The sequence below is a fragment of the Calonectris borealis genome, chromosome 11 (assembly GCF_964195595.1).
Source record: "Calonectris borealis chromosome 11, bCalBor7.hap1.2, whole genome shotgun sequence".
Lineage (NCBI taxonomy): Eukaryota > Metazoa > Chordata > Aves > Procellariiformes > Procellariidae > Calonectris > Calonectris borealis.
In genome coordinates this window covers 15990498-16017186 of record NC_134322.1, presented here as the reverse complement: position 1 = coordinate 16017186, position 26689 = coordinate 15990498, and the positions used below count along the sequence as shown (strand labels likewise).

The 26689-nt window shown below is 39.0% G+C and overlaps 1 protein-coding gene across 1 annotated transcript in view; it reads right to left on the bottom strand.

The window, feature by feature from the left end:
* The window catches only part of MYZAP (myocardial zonula adherens protein), a 60231-nt gene extending 33955 nt beyond the window's left edge, over positions 1–26276 (bottom strand). Inside the window, exons 1-7 of the mRNA XM_075160196.1 lie at positions 26126–26276; positions 19935–20024; positions 9811–9969; positions 7159–7251; positions 4597–4710; positions 3578–3730; positions 590–715 (exon numbers count right to left, since the gene is read on the bottom strand). Coding sequence (XP_075016297.1) covers positions 590–715; positions 3578–3730; positions 4597–4710; positions 7159–7251; positions 9811–9969; positions 19935–20024; positions 26126–26209 — 819 coding nt within the window. The 5' untranslated portion in view covers positions 26210–26276. The remainder of the gene's footprint in view (positions 1–589; positions 716–3577; positions 3731–4596; positions 4711–7158; positions 7252–9810; positions 9970–19934; positions 20025–26125) is intronic.
* Between the last annotated feature and the right edge of the window lie 413 nt (positions 26277–26689).

The window sequence follows — 26689 nt, the reverse complement described above, 5'->3', positions numbered from 1 at the left end:
GGATGTCATGAAGTAACAGCATAAGAAAAATATGCTGTTGCAGAAGATAGATAGCATTTTAAATGCCAAAGTTTGCCATGTTCAGCTTTGTACTTTCCTCACATATAAAACAATATGAATGAAAAGAGACTGGGGAGTCAACCTTCAATCTCAGTCATTATCTATCTTTATCAGTTAGAAAAATGCAATGACAAACTGGTCATAGAAAGGTTTTACTTGGGGGTGGAGGAAAACTAGGGGACAGGAAGAGTTCTTGCTCCAGTAGCATCCAGTGAAGTTGTTCCCTCTCTCCTTCTTAAACTATTACTAAAATTGGACATTATATTTTCCTTTTTTTTAGAGAACCAGAAGTTAAAAACCCTAACTTACTTCATTTCAAATTTTGAAATCCACATTATCATTATTGTTACTGTGCTTGAACACATTCTTTTCTCAGCCCTACAACCCCAAAAGCTTGGAAAGCTTCGTAACTGTGGCGTGACTAGTCATACAGACAGGAGTCAAGGAACACATGCGAACTCTGGAGTATTAAGTGATTGAGAAATGACACCCAAGCTAAGCACCACTCTTACAAACTGGCTATACATACTAGGAGTATTTCTTTCTCAGCTTTATGTTTCTGCTCCTCTTCTCGCATTTTTTCCTCATACTGACTATACAGTTTTCTTGTCATCTCTCTCATGACTTCAGCATTGGCTTCCTGCGACGATTCCACCTATGAGAAGGGAAAGTTGACCCATCAGTCAGTACAGGACTGCTGGCAGCAGGAGAAACAGAGTTCACATGATGTGAGAATAACACTTTGAACTTCAGCTGCACCTTGTTATAAATTTGACACTGCTGAAGCAGATTTTAATTTGCATCAAGATCATGTACAACACTCCGCGAGTATACAAGTCATTTGAATTTGTAGAAGTTACTGTTTCATCAAGTTTCATGTTGTCTGAGTTTAGCTAGTCGTTGCTTATCCAAGACCAGACTATGCCTCTTTACTGAGCCCTTCCATAAGAGCCTCCAAGTCCCTTGGTTTGTTTCCCCATTGAAAAGATACTGCCTCCCCCCATTTTACAGAAGCATAGATTAGAGATGGTCTAGACTCAACTCCTGTTTCTAAATGACCATGAAACCTCAAAGCAATAATTACTCTAAGCTGGACCTAAGTATGTGTCATTAACTAGAAGACACAGCTGTACGCTCCCTCCTCTCTCTTGCTTTTTCACATACTGCTCTTTGTGTAAGCACAAGAACTGGAGTGACCATGGAGCACAAAAGATCAGGGAACAATCAGACTTAAAATTAATATACTCAGGGGTGTGGAAAGGTTAATTTTTAACCACAGGACCAGAAACTTTACTACTGCTACAGAGAAGAGGGCAGGAACAGTAATTCAGAGACAGGATTTCCCCCTTATGTTGGCTCAGAACACTGACTGAACCACACCTTAACCCCATCTATTCTGTAAACTGCAATAAAAACCAAGTAAAATAGCTAGTCCAGGACTTAATTCTCTTACTAGAGATGCTATAAATCAGACAAAGTTATAGTGAAATGTTGTGGGTGCTACAAACATGTCAGGAAGAGGAGGAATATACTGTCATCTGGGAGAAGAATGAAGTGTTCCTTGCTGATCTTTACAGTTTACACAGCTACAAAATACCTGGTTCTGATGATTAAGGTTTTGGGGTTTGGGGGTTTTTTTCATTCCAAGGACTGAAAGATTTATTAAACCCTTGTGTTTATCTTGCATGGTGGGAACAAGCTGTTTTACTACCCTGTAGGATAACAACAGTGTATTTCATCCTTTGAAAAGGGACTGAGCTCTGAAGGACTCCACTTGTACTGCAATTGCCCCCTTTGGCATCTCACCTAGATCAATACTGGCACAGGGGTAGTAACCTGCACTTTGTGAGAGGGAGTGGAGATAAATTAAGTTTCAGTACAACACAAAACCTTCCACATTTCAGGAAGCCTGAAAGAATCATATCATTCAGAAAAAGCCAACAATCAAAACCCAGAGTCCTTAAGATACACTGAACTGGAATACGATCTCTGGCACTGTCTCTCCATCACTCCTTGGCTTATAGCTTGAGCAATGAGGAAAGCAAAAACAGGCATAAAAAGGTAGATGCAACAGGGCATCTGTTATAGTACTCTTAAGCAACGTCTCCAACCTCAGTTATTGTTATGATTCTATGAATAAACCAAACCTACTTAATAAGCTACATGGGTGTGGTCCCCTACCCAAAAAATAATCATGGCATACAGTAGTTACTGCTTTTCCAGTGCTACCTCCCAGATTCCACACCATCCTCTTACATTCACCCCTGGAATTAAATCCCAGATGTCCTGGCATCTTTGATACACAATTTTACGTTTAACTTTCAAAGACAGCAATGAGGTATTTTATCCACTAACTTTGTAATAAAACTGCAACTTTGAGGGCAAAATTTGAACTTTTTCCTCGTTAAGGCAGGGCATGTATTCTGCAGACCTTGACACGCCTGAAGATAAACAAATCCTTAAGCATTCAGTTGAACTGGGCCTTAACCTGTGGTTCTCTGCCCTTAGAAGCAGACATACCTCTCCCTGACTTGTTGGTGCATGTCCTTAAGATTATAGTAAAGTCCAAATTTCTGTTTTGAAATCTGAATTGCATCAGCTTTGCTTTCTTCTTTTAATTGTTTTTTCCCTCTTTATATTTCCTGACGACAACAGCAGGTACAAAATACAGCTACTTTTATAGCCTGTAAAGCTTCACTAAGAGAGGAAACTAGAACATTAATTGTAAGTTGAAATACACTTATGTTAATGTTTTCTCTTTTAATCATTCATCATTAAGCGTGAATGCAAGTCACTACAGACCCAAAAAGAAACATCTTCTCTAACAAAATTAAATATGAATAAACCAGCAGTCACCTTAATTTCACAGTGACAAATTCCGATACAGTACTATATCCAAACTAGTCTATTTTAAGCAATTTTAAGAGAGACAAAGGTTTCCAGAAAAGGTTTTTCTGGTTGATTTTTTTTTTAAATGAGATTAAAGGAATACATTTGGCAGATAAGTGGGGAAAATGGTCAAGATTTCTGGCATATAAAACCTTCCAGTTTGCGCTTTATTCCCTTGCATTTCTCTGAAAGAAATAGCTTAACTGTCTTTCCAAGACACTTGCTGTTACAGCATGTATCTGCTGACCATATGCTCATAAGACTTAACAGATTACCTATTAAAAATTGTGCAACACCAAATAAACAAATTCAACATCAAGAAATTCTTATAGCACTGTGTAGAGTTATAATACTCGTTTACTTACAGCAATGGATACTAATAACCATTTAATGGTTTGAATTTTCACCTGCCAACATCCCTGAATGGTAATCAGGTGTTATGGAAAGACTGACTGCTGCCAGCTGAGATTCCTTGTTACTAAAACAGTATTGAGTCACAAGAATATGTCAGCTCTAGGGAATGATGAAGGTATGAAGAATCCTTTACAAAATAAGGCCAAGGAATTAATTTAACATACTCCTAATGCCCTTACTGTGCAATATTTTTAGGGGAGTTTATATACTGCACCTTTAATTTCAGTAACTGATTTTCAATTTGTGCTGTTTCCAGTTGCTTTTGCTTCTCTCTCAGCTTTTCCATAGATTGCTCATGTGTATGTTTTAAATTCCTTATTTGTTCCCTTATATCACTGTTCTCCAATGTAACATCCACTAGAGTTTTCTAGAAGAAAGAGGCAAACCACATATTAAAAATCACAAATAATTTGATGAACTAATATAGTCAAAAGATTATGGAACAGACAGAACATTTAGGAGTTTCCTGATGTGTCAATGCAGTGTGAACGGTTTTGCAAGTTTTAATATTTAAAATTATGGCTTTTGTTGTATTTAGTTTGCTAGAAGGTATTTCCATGAGGAACATGCTCAGTGAAATCAAGTCCTGGAACGCTATAAAAAAACCAAAGGAATATGGATACATTTCAATATAAATGCTACTCCCAACAACAATCTTCCTTTCTTCTCTCCAAGGGCCATCCTATACATATTAAATGCACTAGACTGAGAAAAAATGTGACATACAAGAAAGCAGGAACATTAAGTTGTTCAGCTCAGATACGTGGGAATTTGGAAGTCTTTAAAACAGAAAATTCATTCCCATCTTCTCCCTCCCCCTACATTTCACAGGTATGTAAAGTCTCACAAGTGTTTAGCATCCAAACATGCCACTTCCATTTCTGTGAACCAGTGAAGGTAGGTATAAGTCAGGAGATGTACCGTTTTGCACAATACAAAACAAATCACATTTTCACCTCAGATATTTCATAGAGACATGACTAGTGGCATTAGTCTGCTGCAGACCAGTATCTCTTTATTGTACACTATTTTTTTTAACCGGTTTTTTAAAAACACAGGTGTTGGAATTTTTTTTTCTTAGTTTCCTAAATTAGCTGCCTTAGATATCCAAGACAGTACTTTATGGGCTTGTTTAGTGTTAGAATCTATATTTGTCATCCATGTTTTACGTAGGCTTTAAAATCCATGTCATGAAAGGCAGTTGTCAGCTGTGAAACAGCTATTAAAATGTACCTGCAAGTCTATTGATGCTGATGTCAAGGAGCTGTTCATTTCGCTAAAGCTATCTAAGGCTGCAGCCTGCACTCGCACATGATTCTCTAAGGATTCCTGATGAGCATTTGTCACCTGAGCAGAAAAAAAAAAAAGTTTTATATAGAATAATGATCAAGTTTACCTATTCTTTCAAAGGGAGCTACAGAAGAGAAAGACCCATGGTTAATTTTCACAGTATTAGGATGCTTAAAATATACAGGCCTCAAACCATATTCTTGCAGATCAGAAACAAACAAACAAAACTTAGAATCCAAATACGCTAACAGAAATAAGGCACAAGTATCTATGTTTATTGCTAGTCTGTAATCACTGTAAAAGCTGTTCTTTTTGAAAGGACAGGAGGACACTTGGCAGATGTCTATTCAGAAAGTTTATATACACAGAGTGGGCAGATTGTAAAAAGTCACAGGGTGAAAAGCAGAAGAATGCAAGAAATGAGGAAATCTAGAAAGGTTTGGGTGAACTGTAGAATAGCCTTAATTAAGAAGGAACTGACTAATCAGGTATGTAAAGAAGCAACATCAAGACGACTTAAGGATGAAACAATACAAAGCAGGTAGGAGAAGACAGCACAGAGCTTTGTTGCATGAAAATCTGTCATCTTCTGTTATGTACACACATGCTTAAAAACTGGAGGGAAAAAAAGGCACAAAATGACACCATTCAAGAAGAGACCAAAACCCAAACAGTGTAAATGATTATGAACCATCCAACAATAAAGAGAAAAAAAATGTTACTAATGGAGGCCAGCCCAACTCACATTCTTAGATGGACCAGATTTGTTTCTTGATAAAAATGTAAGAACACTAGGGACTGATATGGGGAACAATTAGTGTTTAGTAACCAAGTCATACACAGATTAGGTCAGCACAGGGAGCAGAAGCCAAGAAGTTACTGTTAACCCTATATAAAGGTGTGCTCATGTAAAAACAAACAAAAAAACAAAAGCAGAAATGCTTTGGATGGATTAAGAAAGTTACAAGATAAGAACTTGTGTGAAGAAGGATACTGCCCAGGGCAGGATATTGGCAGTACAAACTTCAAACAAACTTTATGAACAAAAAGTAGCCCTGGAAATTGATGGGAAAAAAGCATAGTGATTCAAAGCTGAAGCAAAGAGTATATAAAGGATTTTAAACAGGATCCCCAAATAGCATGAAAGATGACAGTCATGTAAAACCAAACCCCAAAACCAACCAACCAACCAACAAAGCATATATTATTAGAGAGAACAACAATTGTGCTTTCTTTCAGCCATTCTAAACTATTAAAAAAGGGGGGAGGGTGTCTCATAATGTGCCACATGTCAGAAGGAGTGCTTCATAAACTGCTACTTTGCTTCAGAATTAGAGATTTTGTCAGAGCTGGTCAGAAACCCTTAAGAGAGATGGTTCAGACTCATGCAGGATTTCTACTGGTCTGACAGAAGATCTGGAAGTGCAGAATATCACCACTGCTATTCAGTAAGTATCAGCATCAAAGACGATAAAACTGCATCTGAATCAGCATTTATCTACATGCATACTGGGTGGGGGACTCACCTTGTTGGCATCATTAAGACTATTTAGCACAGTTTACAGAAATTCAGTTTTCTCTCGCTCCTCCTCTCAAGTCAGGGCATTTGTTTTGTTGTTTGTGTTTTGTTTTGTTTTTTGGTTTTTTTTTGTTATTTTTTGAGAGTAGTTGCCGCAGAATAAAAGCGCCAATTTAACAGCAAGTTCTGATCTTTATACATACTACAGCATGCAGGGAACTGACAGTCACCAAGTGAGGATGGCAGAAGGGCACAAGTCAGGGTCCCAGTCCCTTGAAGTCAGAATACATTTAATTGCCAAAGCTTCATCTGAACCAGGGCTGTGAAAATCAATGTTGAATATAAAATCCACAGCAAGTTTTCAGGGAGGTTTTTTGGACCAAAGAACTCAGCAGTTTAATATGAAGGATACTTCTACAGATTGCAGCAGCTTTTATTACTAAAGCAGCATGTCAGAAGGAAGAGAGGTTATCGAATGACAATTGAAAGGTTCAATTAAGAACTAAAAGGTAAGTCATTTTTAGAACTGTCATGCACTTTAATACTAAAGAATATTGCTACTTCTTTTACTACAGTGTTTAAACAATACAGTCAGTAAAACAGAGCAAAGTCTGTTGAAATGACACCAAGTTGCACGTTACTCCTAATTATGCAAGTTATTTATTCAATTCACTTGGCAGCTTACTGGTACAAGCACCTCCATTAATTACCGATACACACAGACAATGCTATCAAGATCATTCTTTTATTTCCAAGAAGCAGGCAATTAGTAAATTCCATATGCAAAAGCATCCCTGTCCTACTGTACCTTCCTGTAGGGAAAAATAAATAAATAAAGAAAAGTATAGATGTCACATAAAACACTGAATTGGAGTGGTTTGAGAAATTATTTCTGTTCTGCTGAAGCACAAAAAAAAAAAAAGTTTCTAGATAACACTGGGAGACTTATTCTCATATGCTTTCCCGACAATAGAATGTATACTTACTTTCAGTTCATTCGTAAGCTGCTGTATTTTTCGTTTCATTTCATCATATTCACCATACATTTTCTTTCTTACTTTTTCCAGAGTTGCTCTCACCTGGTGTCAGAAAAATCAAATGCCTTTATCAGCCTTATTGACGTTACTGTTCATACTAGGACATGACTGGGTTTTTTTTTCCACTATGTCCTTCATTGTTACTTTCAGCAATTTCCACTATTAATCTACCTTTTCATCAACAGCAATTTACTCTTAAGAACAAAACAAAAACTTAAGCCTCAAGACTTGTCTACCTAGGGGTACGAATAAACGTCTCTGAGTTCTAAATTCTAAACTTCTCTGTACACACTTAGATACTTATAAATTAATAATTTAAATAATGAATTTCAATTAAATTATCCGTAACTAATTCTAACCTGATTAGTAAAGGAATTAAAATGAATTTGAGGATATAATGTTTTCTTTCTGAAAATAAAGCATCCACACATGGATTTAATACACCTTCATACTTTTTAAAGTGGTTAATTAGGTTTCCCTGAGTATCTTTTGAAGATAAATCCTTTAATTTTGGACTTTTAGGCTCGTATTTAGCTAAACAATATATTAGCATAAATTTACCAATGTAATTTCAAATCTGAAAAATAGAGTACTCAATTTGGTTTTATTTAAGAACTATGGATGTAAATTATACCTTGCCTTTCTAGGAAAAGAAAAGGGGGGGAAAAAAAAAAAGGCAGCATGCTAGAAGCCAGCTTGGGTTTACATGCCATTGCAATCATGCACAGAACCAATCTTCTCAAGAGCACACATTGTAAACACTAGTTAAATGTTTGCCTACAGCCTATCTTCCAGCTCTTTTTTTTCTCCTCACCTCTATCAAATGCAGACTGTTTGCAGATAATCTAGGACAGTGAGTTTACTTCGTCTCTGCATAGGCTTGGGGAAGGAGCAAGGGGGAAACATTAGCAGGGCCTTATACAAGAGGGGATGTTTCTAGCAGCTCTGCAGGATACCCACTCCGTCCCAGAAAGAGGGACATTGGCCACCAAATCTATGCAAGGAGTAGGCAAAGTCTACCCCAAACTATGTGCTCCCTTTAGAATGAGAAACATGGAAGGAAGCTGACTCCTGCGCCTCACCTCAGGAAAGCACTCCTCGTCCTGTCCCTTCCCGCACATATGCACACACACCCTCTTGCAAGGTGCAAATGTGACTCAGATACAGAGGAAACCGTCAACAGTTCTGATATGGCCCATCATTTTTGGTCTATTTAAGTCAGCACATACTTGGCAGAAGCTGAGGATTCTTGTTTAAGACTCTACTTTTAAAGACAAAACTTATCTGGCAGACCAAAGTTCACAAATTGGCATAGCTGAACACAGCTTCCAGAAGACGGAAGCAAGGGCCAGTATGTCTCTTCCCATGTCTTTCCCACTTTTTCCTGAAAGGATCAGTACCCTGAACACACATGCAAGACATGCTGTTCACCTGCTCTGACATGTCCCTCCACGCCACAAGCTGGCTGAACAGAAAAGGGCAGGGAGATGGTCCCGGTCCAAGCAATCTGCACCAGGTACCAGGAACAGTGCAGCCCAGGGAGCTGCACCTGCCTCATGCCCATTCACCCACCCCAGCAGGGTAGATAAACCACCCAGGCAGGAAACCAGCAGCCGAGGCAGCTCGCATGCCTCGCCTGCGCTGCAGTAGCGACATACCCTAACCGCGAGTGCAGGAACTTGAGAGTGGTGAATGCTGGGAGCTAACAAACTGTGAGTAATAAAGGAAAGAAGCAAGTGCTGATAGCTAGAGACCAAGCAGATGTTAAGAGCACACATAATTACAGTGCCTTACACTGCTGGCTCAACTCAGTGTTCCTCCCTTTTATATCATCTCAGTTTGCACCTGAATCAGTATAACACAATAACCATTGAACAATAGCTTCCTAGGTGGTGAAGGTAGCTGGAAAGAGAAGGTCAAATTATTTGCCCTGAGCTAATTAGGGGGTTATTGCCAAAGCCTGAGAGCCAAGGACTGACAGGCAAAGAGATGCTGAGTTTCAAGCACAGAAACCAGCGGCATCAGAAATGCATTTTTTTTCTTTCAGGAGAACTTCTGCCAATTATGATAAACGAGCATGCACAGAGAAAGTAGTACAAAGTCATCCTTATTAGGCTGACTATTTAAAGGCTGCCCCAAAATATACCCAAGTGATTTTACTATGTCACCTAATTTAGGATCTTTTTCAAAACTAGGGGGTTTGGGGACAGGGGAAGCAGAGGAAGAGAGAAGAGAGTTTATCCTTTCAGGTGTCTGCTTACATAGCTGCTTCTGTATCACATTTGAATTTATGAAGGCTTCAGGACAGGAACCCCAAGATCTGTTTGGCAGTTTGTTTGCCCAGCTGTAGCCCAGTCAGCAAGCATTAACAAGTATCACTTGGCACAGAGGCCTTGAGTCTGGATCGCACAGTTCCCAGGTATATAGCATGCTTTTTTTCCAACTTGAATACTAACAAGGCAAGCCTTTAGCTTCAGAGTAGGTTCCCGATTCAAATTTGGGTGTTGGGCTAGACATCAGTCATCCCATATACACTTACAGCTCTACGTGACTATATAGAAAGGATATTTGACAAATTTTGAAGCTGAAAGCATAACTCACTTCTTTAATGTAATTCATCTCCTCTTTCAGCTGATCAGCTGACCAGCCATAAACCACCATTTCTCTCTTATGGTTGTTGTCAGTTCGGTGCACGACGCCATACACCATCCCATGAGAGAGCTTCCCTGGAGACATGCCATTTGGTACATGGTAGAGCTCCTTAAAAGTAAAAAAAAAAAAGTTATTTTTAAATCAGTATTAGAATAAAAAAAAAATAAACAAAAATACAGTAACATAGGGCCAAGAGAGACAGCCAACTATAGTGAAAACACATCAGTACCTAAGAACACTACTTCCCAAACGTTTTGGGACTAAACTGTCAACCTTCATGTGTTTAGGAAGACCAATGACCAGTTTATAATTGATAGAGATGATTCGAGGCCGCACCTCGAATACTGCGTTCAGTTTTGGGCCCCTCACTACAAGAAAGACATTGAGGTGCTGGAGAACATCCAAAGAAAAGCAACGAAGCTGGTGAAGAGCCTGGAGCACAAGTCTTATAAGGAGCAGCTGAGGGAACTGGGGTTGTTTAGTCTGGAGAAAAGGAGGCTCAAGGGAGACCTTATCGGTCTCTACAACTGCCTGAAAGGAGGTTGTAGCGAGGTGGGTGTCGGTCTCTTCTCCCGAGTAACAAATGATAAGCCGACAGGAAATGGCCTCAAGTTGCACCAGGGGAGGTTTAGGTTGGATATTAGGAAAAATGTCTTCACCAAAAGGATTATCAAGCCTTGGAACAGGCTGCCCAGGGAAGTGGTTGAGTCACCATCCCTGGAGGTATTTAAAAGACGTGTAGTTGTGGCACTTAGGGAGATGGTTTAGTGGCAGACTTCGCAGTGTTAGGTTAATGGCTGGACTCGATGATCTTGAAGGTCTTTTCCAACCCAAATTATTCTATGATTCTATAGATATGTCTAATTTCCACTGGCTTTAATGGAAGTGATACAGGTACAGCTAGAGACAACAGATTGGATTTGTGGTAGGAGAGGTAGAGGCATGAGAGTGAAAAAGTTATCCTGGCTTATTTTCATTCACCAGCATATGCTACTTTTCTGCATTCTTCCAGAGCATTGTCAGCTCTCTCAGTTCCCTTTAAGCTCTTGCAACCACAGAATTGTCCCTCACTCCCCAAACTCCCTGCTGCAGGAAATATAAAAATTTGCAAGTTTAATCAAAAATTTTAGAAAGTTCTCAGAAGAAACTGAAATTAAAACATTTTAGACACGGTTCCTTACACAGAGCTCAGAAAACATCTGTTTATCTTGGAGATAAACAAAGTAGAATTTCAGTTTGCATTTAAAGCTAACTAAGGACCTCCAAAGCAATCAAACATTCATTTCAGGGCTGCATTTCTCTTAGAGAAGTTGTAGAACTGACATTGTAAGAGCCAAAGCAAAGCTATGAAACAGCATTCATGTGGGTGTTCGGTGTTACTAACTATTGTAGGAGGACAAAACTTTGAAATCAGGTCTTGATAGGTAAATAGAAAGGCTGTTTTAAAGTGCCTACATTTGTTATTTTAATGATCTGCAGAAATTTGTAAAACGTACTTGGAATAATTATGTCTTACTTTAAGGCACTCTTTGCAACAGAGTGCCGCCTCTTACTCATCTCATCAATACACTTAGTAAGAAAAATATTCCTGTAAACAGTAGGAATCGTTCCCCTCAGCATGTAAATAAATATCTGCAAGGTCACATGTAACCACCTGACCTGACTACTCACCTAGCCTCCCTTCTAATGAACCCAGAGAAACATCCTTCTGTAGCAATCAGCTGAAATGAGTCAGTCTCCAGAAGTACTAATTTCTCTTCTTGATTACAAAGAATTTAAACAACTAGCTTAGATGAAGATATCCACATTATGGCTTTTTAAAAAGAAGGAAAAATATTCTTACCTAACTTTGAATATTTGCAAACTAGGAACCTAAAATTAGTGATTATTTCTGAACAGAAAGTTAGAAAGACACAATCTTGGAAACACAGCTGTTACTGCTTAGCTTTGCACGTTGTCTTTGAATGGCCAGTGCTGGGGACAAATCAGTTATAGGTAATTTTACTGAACTTTCTTTCTCAAGCTAGATATACCAGGTAAATTTGAGAATATTTACTACATTGACCTTAGAATATGTTTGGGGTTTTTTTGTTGTTCAGTAATGACACTGTATGAAAACGAACAAACTTTGAGATTCTTTACTAAATTAAGAGTCTAAGCCGTGTCTAAGTACTCTCTTTGACACCAAACAAAGGCTGGAAGAGATGAAGCTCAGCATCTTATATCCATCTGCAGCTGCATCCTAGAGAGTCTCCAGTCCTTACCATGACAGACGCTGATGATAGCATCTGCAGTCTAAAGCAGTAGCACTTTCAGTTTTTAGCAGGCAAACTAACACAACTATGGTGGCAATGTAAGAACAAATACTTCTTTGGGTAAGGGAAAAATGAACAGGAAAATCTACTTGCATTAGGAAGAATGGGTAAAGATAGCCTTGTTTTATATTGTTTTATCAGCTCCCACATGGCACTGACAGATTTTCTCAACATTGTAAATCCTACACATTTTCCTTTACCATATCATTAATAGGTTAACCATTTTGCTGAAGCTCTGGGTGTGTGTATGCAGGGCTGGGAGGGGAACAATCACAGAGCAGACACCTGATAAAGAACGTTTCAGGCAAAGAACAACAAAGCTATAAGCAATCATTGAAAAGAAAGTCTTAAATCCACTTAATGGAAAAACATTGGGCAACCAGCCCTACCTATACATGATATCATTTTGCACTTTGAAAATTATATGCAAAGCTTCATATCCTGATAATCAGAAGTTTCATAGTTATGTATTATTGGTTTTTTTGTTTTGCTGTTTGGACGTGTACAAACAAAAACCCCACACCTGATTTTTTGAGAGTAGAGGAAATACAGAAACTAGATGGGGACATGACTCAAAACTTTTTTGTGTTTGTTTGTTTCCAGGGTTGTACAGTCTCTTTGATAGTTTCATCGCAGCCCCTCCCCTGCATCTGGATAAAGGGATTACATACAAGTTTCCATCTTCCTGATAACCAAATGAATAATGACTTTGATTGTTTAGAGGTTACTAAGGCGCCAGACGCTGAATTCATAAATCCATACCCTTTACCCATAATCATTCATTTTTTATGAGCTGAACAGCTGAATACCAGCAACTACCAAGATCCTTTGTGCCTCTGAAACATAAGCAAAATTGTTTGAAGTGCTGTTTGCAGAGTTCCGTATGAAAATTATGACCAAGTTCCTTATTTTTAAAATATTATAAACACATTCCTAAGTAATGCTTTGAAGGATTTTTTCCCCTCTCTAAAAAAGACGTACAAATTCAGACCAATGGGTTTGCAGCTGGAGAATCACCCATGGCACTTACATATTTCACAGACAAACAGACTTAAATTTACATCATAATGTGCAGTACATGCAGGATTTAGTATGCACATAGCCAGACTCATTACATGTCTCTTGCAACAATGCTAAACTTGCCTATTGTCTATATTTGCCTCCCAAGATGCCTTTGTAACCTCTCTTTCAGAAGATTAAAAGAATCTCCATCATCTGTTGAGTGTTCTAGTTCTACTATGTGCTACTTAAAATACAGGATATTGCTTTTACCCCCTCCTTATTCCTCCTTCATATCACAATCCCCAAGCAAGCACCTGTTAAAATTTCACTACAGTTCTTGCTGTGTGAACCAACAGCTATACAAATAACTGCTCTCATATTTCTTTAGTTCTTCTCCTTGCTGTTCTATTCCAGCTATGCTTACCTTCTACTCCCCCTTTTCTCTGGTTGGTAACTCTTAATTTCCACTCAATGATCACTTGTTTCAGGGTTCAGCATATGCCCTGGCAAAAAAGGGCTAACCTGATGCACTCTCTTCTTAGAGGAAGGGTTACAATCAGAAATGCAGGGTTGAGAAGTAGATGGGTTGCTTTGCTTGTTGACTATTTTTTTAATATACCTTTGCCTCTAAAGAAGGCCTTGCTGAATGGCTCAGTTCTCAAACTGCTGCACAGAAGTGCATCACTAAGTATGCACTGAGTATACTTTCTGCCAATTTGTCTCCTCTCTTAAGCTACTTCCACCCACCTTTGTTTATTTTTCTCCCTTCAGTGTTTTTTCCTTTTCTGCCTTTTCCTCTGTTCTTCCTCTGTCACATCCTCTCTCTCCCATGTTTCCTCTTCCACAAATCGTGGATTTTCCACATCCCCAAGGACTACAGAATGTTTTTTAAGTCAAATACTTTTCATTGTTTTCCTCTATGTCCCATACATATCCACTCTCAGAACTCAGATATTTTCCTGAGAAGGTTCTTGCCTGTTTCCACTCTGATCTGCAGCGAGGCATCTCAGTGATGATAACAGAATAAGTAAGTACATGCAAGTATTTAGGAGCAATTAAATACTGTAAAGCTAACCAGAAAAGTGCTTGAAGATGGAAGGTTTCATTAGATTAGTTAACCATTGCTGTTTAAGGTCAAAATATCAGCCAGCTCCAGAGTACAGGGAAGTTCTCACTCCCCACCTGCCTATGCGCTTGTTGCACTGGAACAAGTGCAGTTGTTGCCCCAAATTGTGCTCAAAATCCCTTCTAATGTGAGCTGCTGATCTGAAAGGCAGACTTAGCTTAAGCAATTTGTGAATATTTCTTTGTACCTATAGTCAGTTACATGACAGTCCAAAGTAACAGCAAGAACACATCATATCGATGCACATGAATACTATGGCAGCTTCCAGGAACATACTTTGTCTATGTTGCAGCAACAGTCATGCTGCACTTGGTGTGACCACACAGCATGTACTAAAGAAATGCAGACTGTGTTTACTCAATTAATAAATATTTAAAACAGAAGCCTACACCCCAAGGTTGCAAAAGTCTTGATAATTGCCATGCATCCTGTTTATGTCTCTTGTTCAAGGAAGTAGCACAAGTAGCATGAAACAGGTGAAGCAAAGACACTATAAAAACAAACCCTAAATATGAGTTGTTAGCTGCTTTTTGTATCGCTGTTGGTTTTATTGGCATTATGTAAATAACACTGAGGGATGATTTGCCTCCTAATCTATCTCCATCAGTTTTGGAAATGAAGGTCAGATACCCCCATACTTTGTACGTTCTCCCTGCCCTAAAATTGGAAGCAGAAGCACAGAAGAGGTATCTTATTTTGAGGAAAAAGGACGTCTAATGTAATGATTAGCACAACTCTGGGTTTAGTACTCATATGGTCTTAAAATTTTGCTAAATCATGATTTTCTGTTTACCTACACCATCTAAAAAACTCTTCTTTTAACCAGAACTATATCAGTTAAGCAAGGCTCTATATTTTCCTCAGCTGCCACATTCCAGAGGTTTCTGAAATATCCAGTTATTTTTTGCTTGTTCACTAGTTATACAAGGAACATGAACATTCACATTGTTACTTAGGTTACATATTTTCTGTTCAGTAAAATGACAAATTTATAACACTGAACTCACCAAGGAAAATTACTGTGCTGTGACAAAAGGTAGCTATGTTTTTATGTTTTTTTCATAATCCCCTACAGCCCATGAAACTCATGTTACATTTAGAGATGTTTCATATATAAATAGCATTAAAATAGGGAAAATAAGCTAAGACATAGAACATGAGTGTTCTTAAATTCATGACGCTAAATAAGAAGCATCATTTAACACATTCCAACTCTTAAGCTTCTTGAAATGTAGAATTTAGGTGCCTATCTCAAAAACCAGAAGTGACAGGCATTATCCAAAGTCATATCTAATCAATGAAAGCCGTACACAAAACACTAATGTTTATACACTAAGAAAATAAGATACAACAAATGCAGCAGTAACCACAGAAGTCAGTGGAATTCTTTCTGTGGTTTTCATGTAGTGCTGTTTTTAATGAAGGTGTCGCTTAATTAGTACACATCAAAAAATCAAGCAATCAGTGCTGGAGAGGCTGAGAAACAGTACCATCAGCCACCTGTAGCAGGTGAACCACATTTGTTATGACACAACTTCTGCTATGCTGATGGGAGTGGGCTGGCAGCAGCAGATCAGCAGAGAAAATAGGCACTGTCCTAGATTCAATGTGCACAACAGCCCTATGTTCATTGCACTCATATTCTTTGATCCAGGCCTGACACAAGTTTCTGCTTGATTCTCTCCACCACATACAGAAGCAAATTCCCTTTCTGGCTTCTTTACAGCCTACTTTTTTGCTTGGGGAAAAAAATGTTTGCTATGCTTCTGTATTCCTGCTTACGAAGCAAAAAGCATTTCAGCTGTTGGTTGTTATGCTTTAAAAACATAAGAAAATTAAAGAGCTTGAGGATATATACAGCCAAAGTACCAATTAGAGTTTAAGACTAAGCACTGCTCAAACTCTGTTGAAAGCCACAAAGACAGGAAAGTGACACAAATTTCTAGAGTGTTATCTCATTTTCATTCTCTTGTCCATGTGTCCAAATGAAAAAGAAAAATCTGTCCATACATATCTCCATATTATGCCCTCAAATGCCTAGCTGCAGCTTCAACGACACTTCCAAATTTAGCCACGACAGTGAAGAAAGGGACTGATGGATAAAAATAAGCCCAATTCCAAACAGGGACAATACAATTGTCTGGTAGCCCTTTATTATGGAAGACAAGGCAGGCTTCAGGACATGCAGATTTTCCATACAATCTGACAAGCACAATATTCCTTTGTACTTCATGGTGAAGTAAACAGCCTCACACTACTGTCATCCATTGTCTATCATTAACAGAAATAATGGAACAAAATCAGAATAGTTTCAGATTCTCTCTATCTAAAGTGCTAACAATTCAGAGATATTTAGCAGTAGGATTTTAGCCTGTAAAAAGCAAACAAACAAACCAATCAGCCTCTACTTGTGACTTCAGTTATCATATGCTTCTTTCAAGGTATCATAGCCTAAATATGAATATAAAAATCTAACCTGACACTCCTTCAGTTTTTGAGATCAACTTCTAACTGTGTACCATCTGCCAGCCTTTCACAAAAGACAGAGAGAGGCCATCCTAGTACAGTAATGCCTGCAGCAATTTTGTTGCAACAAAACTGCCCAGCTCCATCACTTTGATTTAATCTCTTACACTGGTTCACTTTTATTTCATGGATGTATAGCAATAAAAAAGTCAATCTAGAAACTTAATGCACTGATACAGATTTAATGAAATACAGCATACATTTTCTGCTAAACTTGGACTAACGGTGAAAAAGGCTAAGCTAACAGCTACTAACATAACCACTAAAGATTCAGTTCTGATCTGACATCAAGCTCCAAAACAAGTTATTGGGAGGATCAGCGCTAGCAGGAGCTTCTGTGCAGTTCACTAGCTGATTTTGCAACTGAAACACCTCTTAATGGTACTGAGCCCCAGAAAGATACAGAAAAGTAACAAATAGTCAGTAAGCCATCACTATGTCACATTAGGGCAGCTCAAAATCACCTCCTTCTAATGAAAGATTTGAAAGAGGAGATTACAACCAAATGTCACGCCATGGTATATTTATAGTTTTCTGGCATTCCCTTTGACACTTTCAAGGTCTCTGCTTTCCCCCCTCACCAGCAGCAGGCAGAGGCAGGGCAGAGTCTGCCTCTCTCCAGCACTTGTCCTGCCCAACAGGGGAGCGCCTGGCAGCCAGGCTGAGGCTGCCTGATCTGCCTGCGCACTCCAGCAAAAACTGTACAATCCCGCAGATTACTCCTGCAGTTCATTTCCGAAAGTCACCCAAAAATATTTTAAATACCAAAAACATTTTCCATGTTCCCATTTTCTTAATACTCAGCATTTAAAGACAGCACAGAACTCTAGATTCCAACAAGAGACCTGCTGTTAAATTTGATTCTTGGTGAAGCTGTATTTTTTGATCTTAAATTGCAAAGTGCAAGGTAGAAAACTGAGCAGTTCCCTAATTTCTCTCTATTATCCCTATTTCCAAGAAGAGGGCACAGTTCTCATAGGACTGTCTGAGGATAATCTAACATTTGTAAAATCTCAAAGTGCTTTAAGCAATTTTATTAACATTGAACATAGGTGGATCAGCAGAGATACCTGATCACTGCTTTTAGGATATGTTTTGTTTTTTTTTTTTTTTAATTAAATTTTGCAGTAAGAGAAAGGTATCACAGCATGACTAGTCAAGAGTCCTGTGTGCACTTTAAGTTACTGTGCAACTAATTCAAATACATAAAGCAATACATTACATAGACAATAAAAATCTACAGGTAATACATTACTGTCTTGTTTTAGAGACGTGAGGAAAAAACAGCTCATATCAGTGATTTTTTTGTAGCTGCTTCTGTACACTACGACTATACAATCTGTAGGGCTATTTTTTTAATTACACAAAGACCGTAAAATACAAGTAGATGGCACAATTACTCTGTGTTTTTTAATTGCTATGAAATTGACTAACTAGATCCCATCTAGCTCTGAAGACACTATATATGCTTTCTAAAAGTCTTCAAATTGTGTAAAAGTACTGAACTTTAGAAAACTACTCAGAACATAATTAAATTACATACCATTTTTTTGGTCTCAACTAAAAAGGACTCATCTTCTTAAAAATCACTGTGCAATATACTGGAATGTAAGATGAGCCCCATAATGTATTTATTACCTTTCATATCCTCTCCTTAACATTCTCTGATACAAAACCCACTTGCCTTTACTTGTATTACTAGGGGAATAGAGCTCTCATTAATACAAGGTCCCACAGAGAAAAAAATTGGTCACATAAGAAAGTCACCACAAATTGTCCAAGCCCTAAGCATTCACACTTCTTTCTTATTATTACACTACTCAGCACAGTAAAGTGAGTAAGCCATGAGTCAATATCTATCCTCCTCAAAAACAAACTTACATTACTCTTAGGGCAATGGGCCCATATGCTTAGGCCAGTCTGAGGGTCTCTGCAGTCAGATACAAACTGACAGAGACTGACATAGTAAGTGGTGTGGCACTCTAAGTGCTACAACTAAACACCTCTGTACAAAACGAATTATTACTATTTAATGGTGGCCCAAATTTAGTTTGCGTTAAGGCTTCTTCAATCCATTCTGTAAGTAACATTAAGGACCTATTACTCGGCCAGAGCAGTGTATGAAAAGCTGAGTGTATACAAGATTCCAGCTCAAGAAATATCTGATAAGGAATCTTTATCTTGACCATTTTACTTTGCATTTATTTTTATTGCTTTAAAATGTTTGTCTTTCCAGTCTTTTTACAGTTACTTTTGCTTCTGAGTACCACTAAGAAATTATTTCAAATAAATCCTATTGTTGTTTTGCTTCCATTGTCATATTGCTATTCAGACACTGGGTCTGGTAAACTTAGCCAACATCTTGTTTGATTTTGGTTTATCAAAGTGTAAATATGGTGAAGTTGCGGAGCCTGTCCAGCTTCCCCTTTTAATCTCCATCCTTAAGGCAAATTAAACATCATCTATTGCTCTGAAACAGCTCTTAAAGAACAAGTTCTGCACCAAAGCAGCTGTAAGATTTTTTAATGTGCACGCTACTTGCTTCTACAAAAAAATGGCACTTCTGAACCCTTCTAAGCATATGACCTTCAAATCACTTTCACTTCAGAACAATCTTGAATTCTTTATTTTGTATTTCTTATTATTACACCACCCGTAACCGAAATTCGCCAACACAGCAAAACATCTAAGTCCCAGGCAAGCCAGCTCCCATACACATTAAGGCTCAAATCTTGTACACTGTTAAGCCTACAAAAATCCCCTCCAGGTAAGGATCAAGATCCTGTTTAATGCAAGACCCTGCTCTTGATAGCAGTTTCCTACTCTTTAATATATAAATATTAAATAACCAAGTCTTAAAGGTACCTCAGTCACAAATCACCTATAACCTCTGTGCTGTTCCTCTACTCCTGTCCTATTTTACATGCAGTTTTGCTATCCCCAGCTCCAAGGCTCAGGCTCAAAGCTCACAGCTGATTTGCTCAGCTTCCACATGTTCTTCGCTCTTCCTGGCTGGACTCCCAAAACAACTAATATCAGCTTCTGTGGATAGCAATATTTACTCTTTGTTTATACAGAATTTAACTTTGATTCTTAAAACTTACATTTTTTTTTCTTTCAGGTTCCTTTGCTCCCTGTTCAGGCTGTGAGCCTTCATCAGGTGGTACTGTTAAGCGTAACCTACAGACATTCATCTGAAAGAAAAACCAAGGTTTGCTTTTAGATTTAAGTGTTACAAAAAAATATTTTAGTAACTTGCTTTACAGAATGAACTGTACTAACATTCAAGTTTTAATTTATTATTTTCTACCTTCTGCCACATAGCTAACAAAAGCTTATTTTTTAAAGGTTGGAGGGTTTTTAGCTGGCAAGAAGTAATTCAAGGGCACCCCCATAATTACATACTTGAAATAGCAAAAATCCATTTCAATCAACATGTTCTTATGTACTCATAAATGACATTGAGAGCTGAGATAACAGAACAATGAACATAATCTTCTAGTTTCTCAGTTTTGTTTGCAGATTTGGCATACTTTTAATCTTCAAAAGAGATTATTTAGAAACACAAAGTGTATTCCAGAGTGAATGCCTCTTTTCTGTTCAGTATATATACAAGTATTTGATCCAAGAATATCTCAGTACTGCAATTCCACTGAATATGAACAAGAATATTATTCAAATCTGATACATAAAAGTTGTCTGTAAAAACTAAGCTTCAAAATGCTTCAGAGAAAATTTAAGTAGTATTGTTTCTGTCTGATTTCAGAAAAGCCATTCTCTTGCTGAGGGAACAGGCCAATAGGGTTGATACCTTTCTATCCCCAATAGCAGTTTGCCTTGCTTTTGGCTGAGAGATCTTTGGTGTAATGGTATTTTTAAAGCAACACATTTCATACAAGAAACTTGGTTACAACTTTCAATCTTAGTCCTATTCATGAGACATTTTTGTGGAAAACAACAGTCCTAAACAGAGCATAGCACATAATGAAATGAGAAATTTGTCTGTCCAAATTTGAAGCTGCACGATACCTTGCCGTGAAATCCCAGCTGCCTGTTAACAACAGGGCGTTTAAAGCTCTTCCTCAAAATGTCTAAAATATCTCTTTCATGATTTCTGTGGGCCATCACCGCTGTTCTTCTATAGCCCAGCATCTCATCTGATCTAGATCTCTCTAGTTTCTTCCAACTACTTACCTCCAGTCATGATGACTGTGTACATTCTCTCTGAAATACACCTTTCCATTGCACTTGTCCAAGCTCACAGCTCATGTCTTAGTCATTACAGCACTTCCTTTTGCCTTGAAAATGGCAATCATGTTCTGCTCACAGAGCACAGCAGCAAGTCCTTTTCATAGACCCCAAATTTTACCATTTTGTAATTCACTTCTTCCAACTGTCTCTCATATCAATTATGCTAACTTGACCTCACTTTCAAGGCACTTTACAACATAATCTCCTCAGAGCACCACTATTCAGCATCACGACAAGGATTCCAGTTTTCCCTGTTTCCAAACAATGCACCTTTTTCAACTTTTCAAACAAGCTTTAACTTTTTCTTTCCCAGCAAAAGCAATTGGAAGAACTATCTGCAAATATCTGCAGCAACTTCACTATTTTTCTTCTAGCCTTTCTTTAAATCTGTTGTGAGGACAACTGAACAGTGTTTAGACTACTGGTATGCTGTCAACTGTATTGAAAAAATGCTACTTTGTATTGCCTTCCATCTTCCTCTCTCAGTTTGGTCTTTTAGGTGTGCAAGGCCTTCTACCAATAAGGAACAGTGTCCTGAGATACAGATAAAGGTCTTATAAAACATGTGAGCTGTGTCTGTATTATAAAGAAGAAGGGAAAAAAAAAGTCTATAATAAGATGAAGGTGAAATATAACCTACTCTTTAGACACGTCTGGGGAGGCTATTTTTTGTGCAGTGGACTCACTGTTAATTCATCATTCAGCCATATGCTAGCAAATCTAGAACAAGAAACCACAGAGAAAGTAACATAAACCCCCCAAAACTTAGTATAAAAGCGGGTTATGCTTTCGAATTTGCTAAAGGATTCCAAAACAATGAAATGCATTTAAAAATGATGAATCCTTGCACATTGGCTTTTGACACTGATTGACCGCTATGTTTGCTCTTCTGAGAACACAAGACTCTCCCCATATACTGCAGAAGCTTCCTGCTTACAAGTTAGTTATCAAGATATATTAATAATGAACTCCTCAACTTTGGACCTCATTGATTCTTAAGGTAATTAATACCACCTTTTCTCACCTATTTAATTTCCATTTCCCCCTGCTCTTTCTTCCCATCAGCTTAGCAAGGCTCTTTCCTCTTAAAACATGCCTGTTTACAAGAAGAAGGGAAACAGAGTCTGGCATTCCTCCATGTAGGCAAAGACAGACCAGACCCATAAATAGGAAATAGAATGGAATTTGTGCTGTGCTGTGCAGGAAGTGATAGACGAGGCCAACTTTTTCTTACAGTGATTTCAAATGAAGAAAAACTCAACTAAAAGGAATGAAAGGATTGTTAGCAGACAACATGAAAAATACCTCACATAAATAGAAACAGATAATGACTGGCAACTCAAAGTTAGGAGAAACGGAGTTGTGTATGATTCTCTGAAGCTGGCAAATAGCTTGTTAGTCAGTATGGGATTAATTATAGCCAACACACTTACAGATTCACAGTGCAGTGATTGTAAATAAGTAATTATCCCTGTACCTGTACACCAGTTAGTGAATCATGACTGCCTGTCACATTACAGCAATTAACTTTAACACATTACAGTGTTAAAGGGTTACTATGAAGGAAATCCCAGAAAACCCAGTACACATGGCAGTCAAATCATAACAACTAGGTTGGAAATGTAAATTAATAACAATAATTTGTTGAGACTGTAAAATCAAAGGCTTGTTATCATTTAAACTGTTTTTCTTGCCCTTTTCTTTTCACATCGCCTTCTCTATCACCCCCGGAATCACTTTTTTTTTCCCCCACTTCCTCATTTCCATGCTAGCTGCTTACTTTTAAAACACCTCAAATCAGTATCATATTTTTGGCAGTATTTCTGATACAAAATGAAGTTCTAATGGTTTACTTTGCAGCCTGTTGCATGCAAATGTCAAACAGAGGGTGGCATTGGCAATCATCTAAGGATTCCAGCCTTGAAGTAATGCCCAGTGGGGCTTGTACGGCAGCGGCAAAGTACCACTGAATTCCTCGCTAGGACAAACTTATACAGGCTGTACTCTTGCTATTGTTTATAACAATAGGACTTCCTCAGCATCCCTGGGGAAACAGCAGAAAACGTATAAAGTAAGCATTCACTCCTGCTCCTCCTGGGCCACAGATGATGCACTCTACCTAAGAACAGAACTACAGACAAATCTATTAAAATTCAAGAACACTATAGAGATTGGAAGGGAAAAACAAAAGGCACCGCTTTTTCCTCTAACCTCCAGAAGCAATTATGAATACTGTACCTATACTGTTCTTGCTATGCAGTGCTTCCTGAAGAAACAACACACTGTACCATTTGTCGGCAAGTTTACTTGACCGAATGAATGAGCAGGCTCACATGGAAATCGCAGCAAGTCCTCCTCCAACAGCAAAACACTACTGCAGTGTTGCCTTAAAATGGAAATGAAATCATAACAGGAAGAGCCTCAACTCAGTGCCAAACAGTGGCAGAATAATGTGCAACTGAGGATGAAGGTGTAATTTCCAGAAAAAAATTGGGTTATGCAGGGAGAATGCAGGGAGGAGAATAAAAGAGAACTCCCATAGCAAGGAAAAGGCTAAAGACTAAAAGGAAAAAATTCAATTTCCTTCAACTGCTGACTGAAGAACAAGTGTGGAAAAACACGAACAGACATGTCTTCCACCCTACCTTTATGTCATCGACATTGTAACTTTGTAAGCATAACTTTTAAAAAGAAATACTGGGTAGAAGAAGAACCAGGTATCAGATTTTCTAGACTATCAGATTTAGTTTGATTTGCAGCATCTGTAGCTTTGGCAAGCCAACAGTACAAGTAATCTTAATGGTGCCAACATTTTGTGTTCACTCCTGGCTTTTTGACACCAACAACCCACGAGCAGTATTTCCAAAGCTCATCTGACATCATCTGTGAAACAAATATGCAGACAGGAAAACAAAGACTGATAGGTTCAGCCCAGCACAATAGCGGACAGCAAAAGTTTGCTGAGTGCAATGGAAATTAACAGGTGAAGACACGTTCTTTTACTAAATTTCTAAGAGGCTAGTAAGACAGCGTAGATGAGAGCTACTGCAATATGGCAGTTAAGAAAACAGCCAATCTAGGTTAGTTAAAAATGTGAAGAATTCATGGCCCAGATCCACAATCCACATTCATGTTTACCATCCTACTCAAATCACTAGGGTGCAACTTAAAACAAATACAGATGACAGATTCAGTTTGAGTAACGTTTTTCAGCCTCTTCTTCCCCCTTCTAAAAAACAAAGCACCCAGAAAGGCATTGATCATAGTTAACTGTGTACTGAAATAATTACAGAGCTAGCATTAAAATAATGAATGATTTTATAGAATAACCAAATTTACTAGTACAGCAATAGAAAAATACTAACTGTTCTACTAACGACCAGTCCCATTCCAAGATTTTTACAGTACCCCCACAGGGAAGATATGATTTAATATTGATCTAGCTTCAAATCAACTTTAGTATTGTTGATCTTTCTAATGTCTGATAATAAAATGGTTTGGGGATAACATGTTTGTTAAGTAGCCACCTGCTAACCTACCAGCTCAATGGCCAAAAATCACTCCCTTTGCCTAAGACCCAATGTTAGTTTTAAACTTTTGAAGGTGAAAGCAGAAAAGGAGTGGGTGTTTAATTTCAGTCAGTCCTAAAAAGCAAAGAAGAAAGTACTTTCTTTGGTCATTTATCTGTTGATTAGCCTGCTCCATTTATAAAATCTCTGCTATGAGATTCCCCACACAATTAAAGGGCACTTTTCCTGCGACCACAGGCACACAGGAACGTGACAGGCATCTTTCATTTATTCAGCAGTTATTCTGTCTTCCTCCCCTCTTTTGACAACTTGTGGTAAGGGAGTCACATTTCACTGAAAAAAGGAACAGCAGCTTCCCAGTGGGTTTTATTTGCAGATTAGGTTTTTACCAGTTTCCATAAGAGAATGTATCAAATGCAGTTCATTTTACATCATCCCCAGCAAATATATCATGGGGATGAAAATAAAATTCTTACTTAAACCCGAATTCTCTTAGTTTTAACTTCTTTAAGAAATACTAAAACAGGAAAACTCAGTGGGAACACGGAAGACATGTAGGGAACATAACTATGATTTCCAAGTAATTTTAGTTTTTCCACATACATGAGCAATTTCATTTTTACTAAGGCCAGGAATTTTTTCTGTGGAAGAGCCTGACCCTCATATTATCATGTAAAACATGGCAACATGACATTCTTCATTGTTTCAATTATGAACTCATATTTTTGGAGTGTCAAAACAATCTCTAAGTAATTCAAGAAGCATCATGATCACATGATTGTCTGTCTTTGTAAGGACAAGCTTATCATTTATTTTGATTTATTTCTTCACATGTGGAATGTGCATTCACAATGATAGCAGTGTGGCTACAGCAGCAAAAAAGGGCTATTTAAAGCACAGTGGCTGTAGAGACATTCCTGCCATATCTGCCAGAGTTTTAACAACTTTTTAGAAGCATTTCTCAACAGGTTAACACATCATTATAATTTATCTCATTTACTAAAATTACAAAAAAATAAATCAGTAAACTGTATTTCTGTATTTGAGGAACTGATTATAAAAATAAATTACTATTGCCATCTAAATCATTACGGTGAGCTTCCTCATGATGGATAGCGCCTGGATAGGCAAGTCCTCAGTTGTAAATATCAAGGCGCATTACAGGGGAGTGGGGGGGAGGAGGGGATAGCGCGGGGGAAGTCTCCAACACAAGCACACCTTCCTCGCAGGTTTCCAGAACAGCAGCCAGGGACTAGCACTAACAAAAGCCTTGCAGGACACCCCAAAAGCTCTTCATTTCCCGGCACCTACTACGAACGCGCAAAAAGATGTTCTCACACACCGCAAGTTTCACCTGAAAACACCGAAAATAAGCAAGAAAAAAGTAAAAAAAAGCGTTCCGCAGGTAAACTATACGGGGGGAGGGTGTGGGTGTATGTGGTCAAACCGCCGCTTCGCCCCACGACACCTCCCGCGGGACCTCCCCGCCGTCCCCTCCGCGCTGCCCCGCGCACCTTCCGCCGGGCGCGGCCGCCGTCGCCGGACGGCCTCCGGGGGGTGGTGGCGGTGACCGTGAGCCCCGAGCTGTAGCGCAGCATCTCCGCGGGCCGCCCGGCTGGCGCTGACTGCGGCTCCCTTTGGCCGGCGGCGCCGCTCCGCCCCCGCGCACATGGCCGCGGGCGGCCGCAGGGGCCGGGCTGCCCCGGCGGGGGCGGGCCGGGGAGGGGGAAGCGGGGCTCCGCGGAGGACGCTTGCGAGGCTCCCCTTCCCCCTCAGCGGCCCGCCCCCGCGGAACTTGCGTCCCCGCGCTGGCTCCTGTGCCACAAAAATGCCCGATTTCTTCGCGTGGGGTGAAACTGGGCAAAGTCGCTGTGGGACGCCGCCCCTGAGAAATTTGTCCTTGGGACGCTGAAGTCCCAATGCAGGGTGGCGTCCCCTCTGCTCCTGGGAATTTTGGGTGTTTCGGGTGCAGCGTGGGGAGGGAGGATTTGAGAGGAGACCCCGACGGGTCCATGTGTCACTCAGCCACCTCCTGGGCAGTGGGAAATGGGGGTTACGGCTTGCAGGAGCCACTGGAG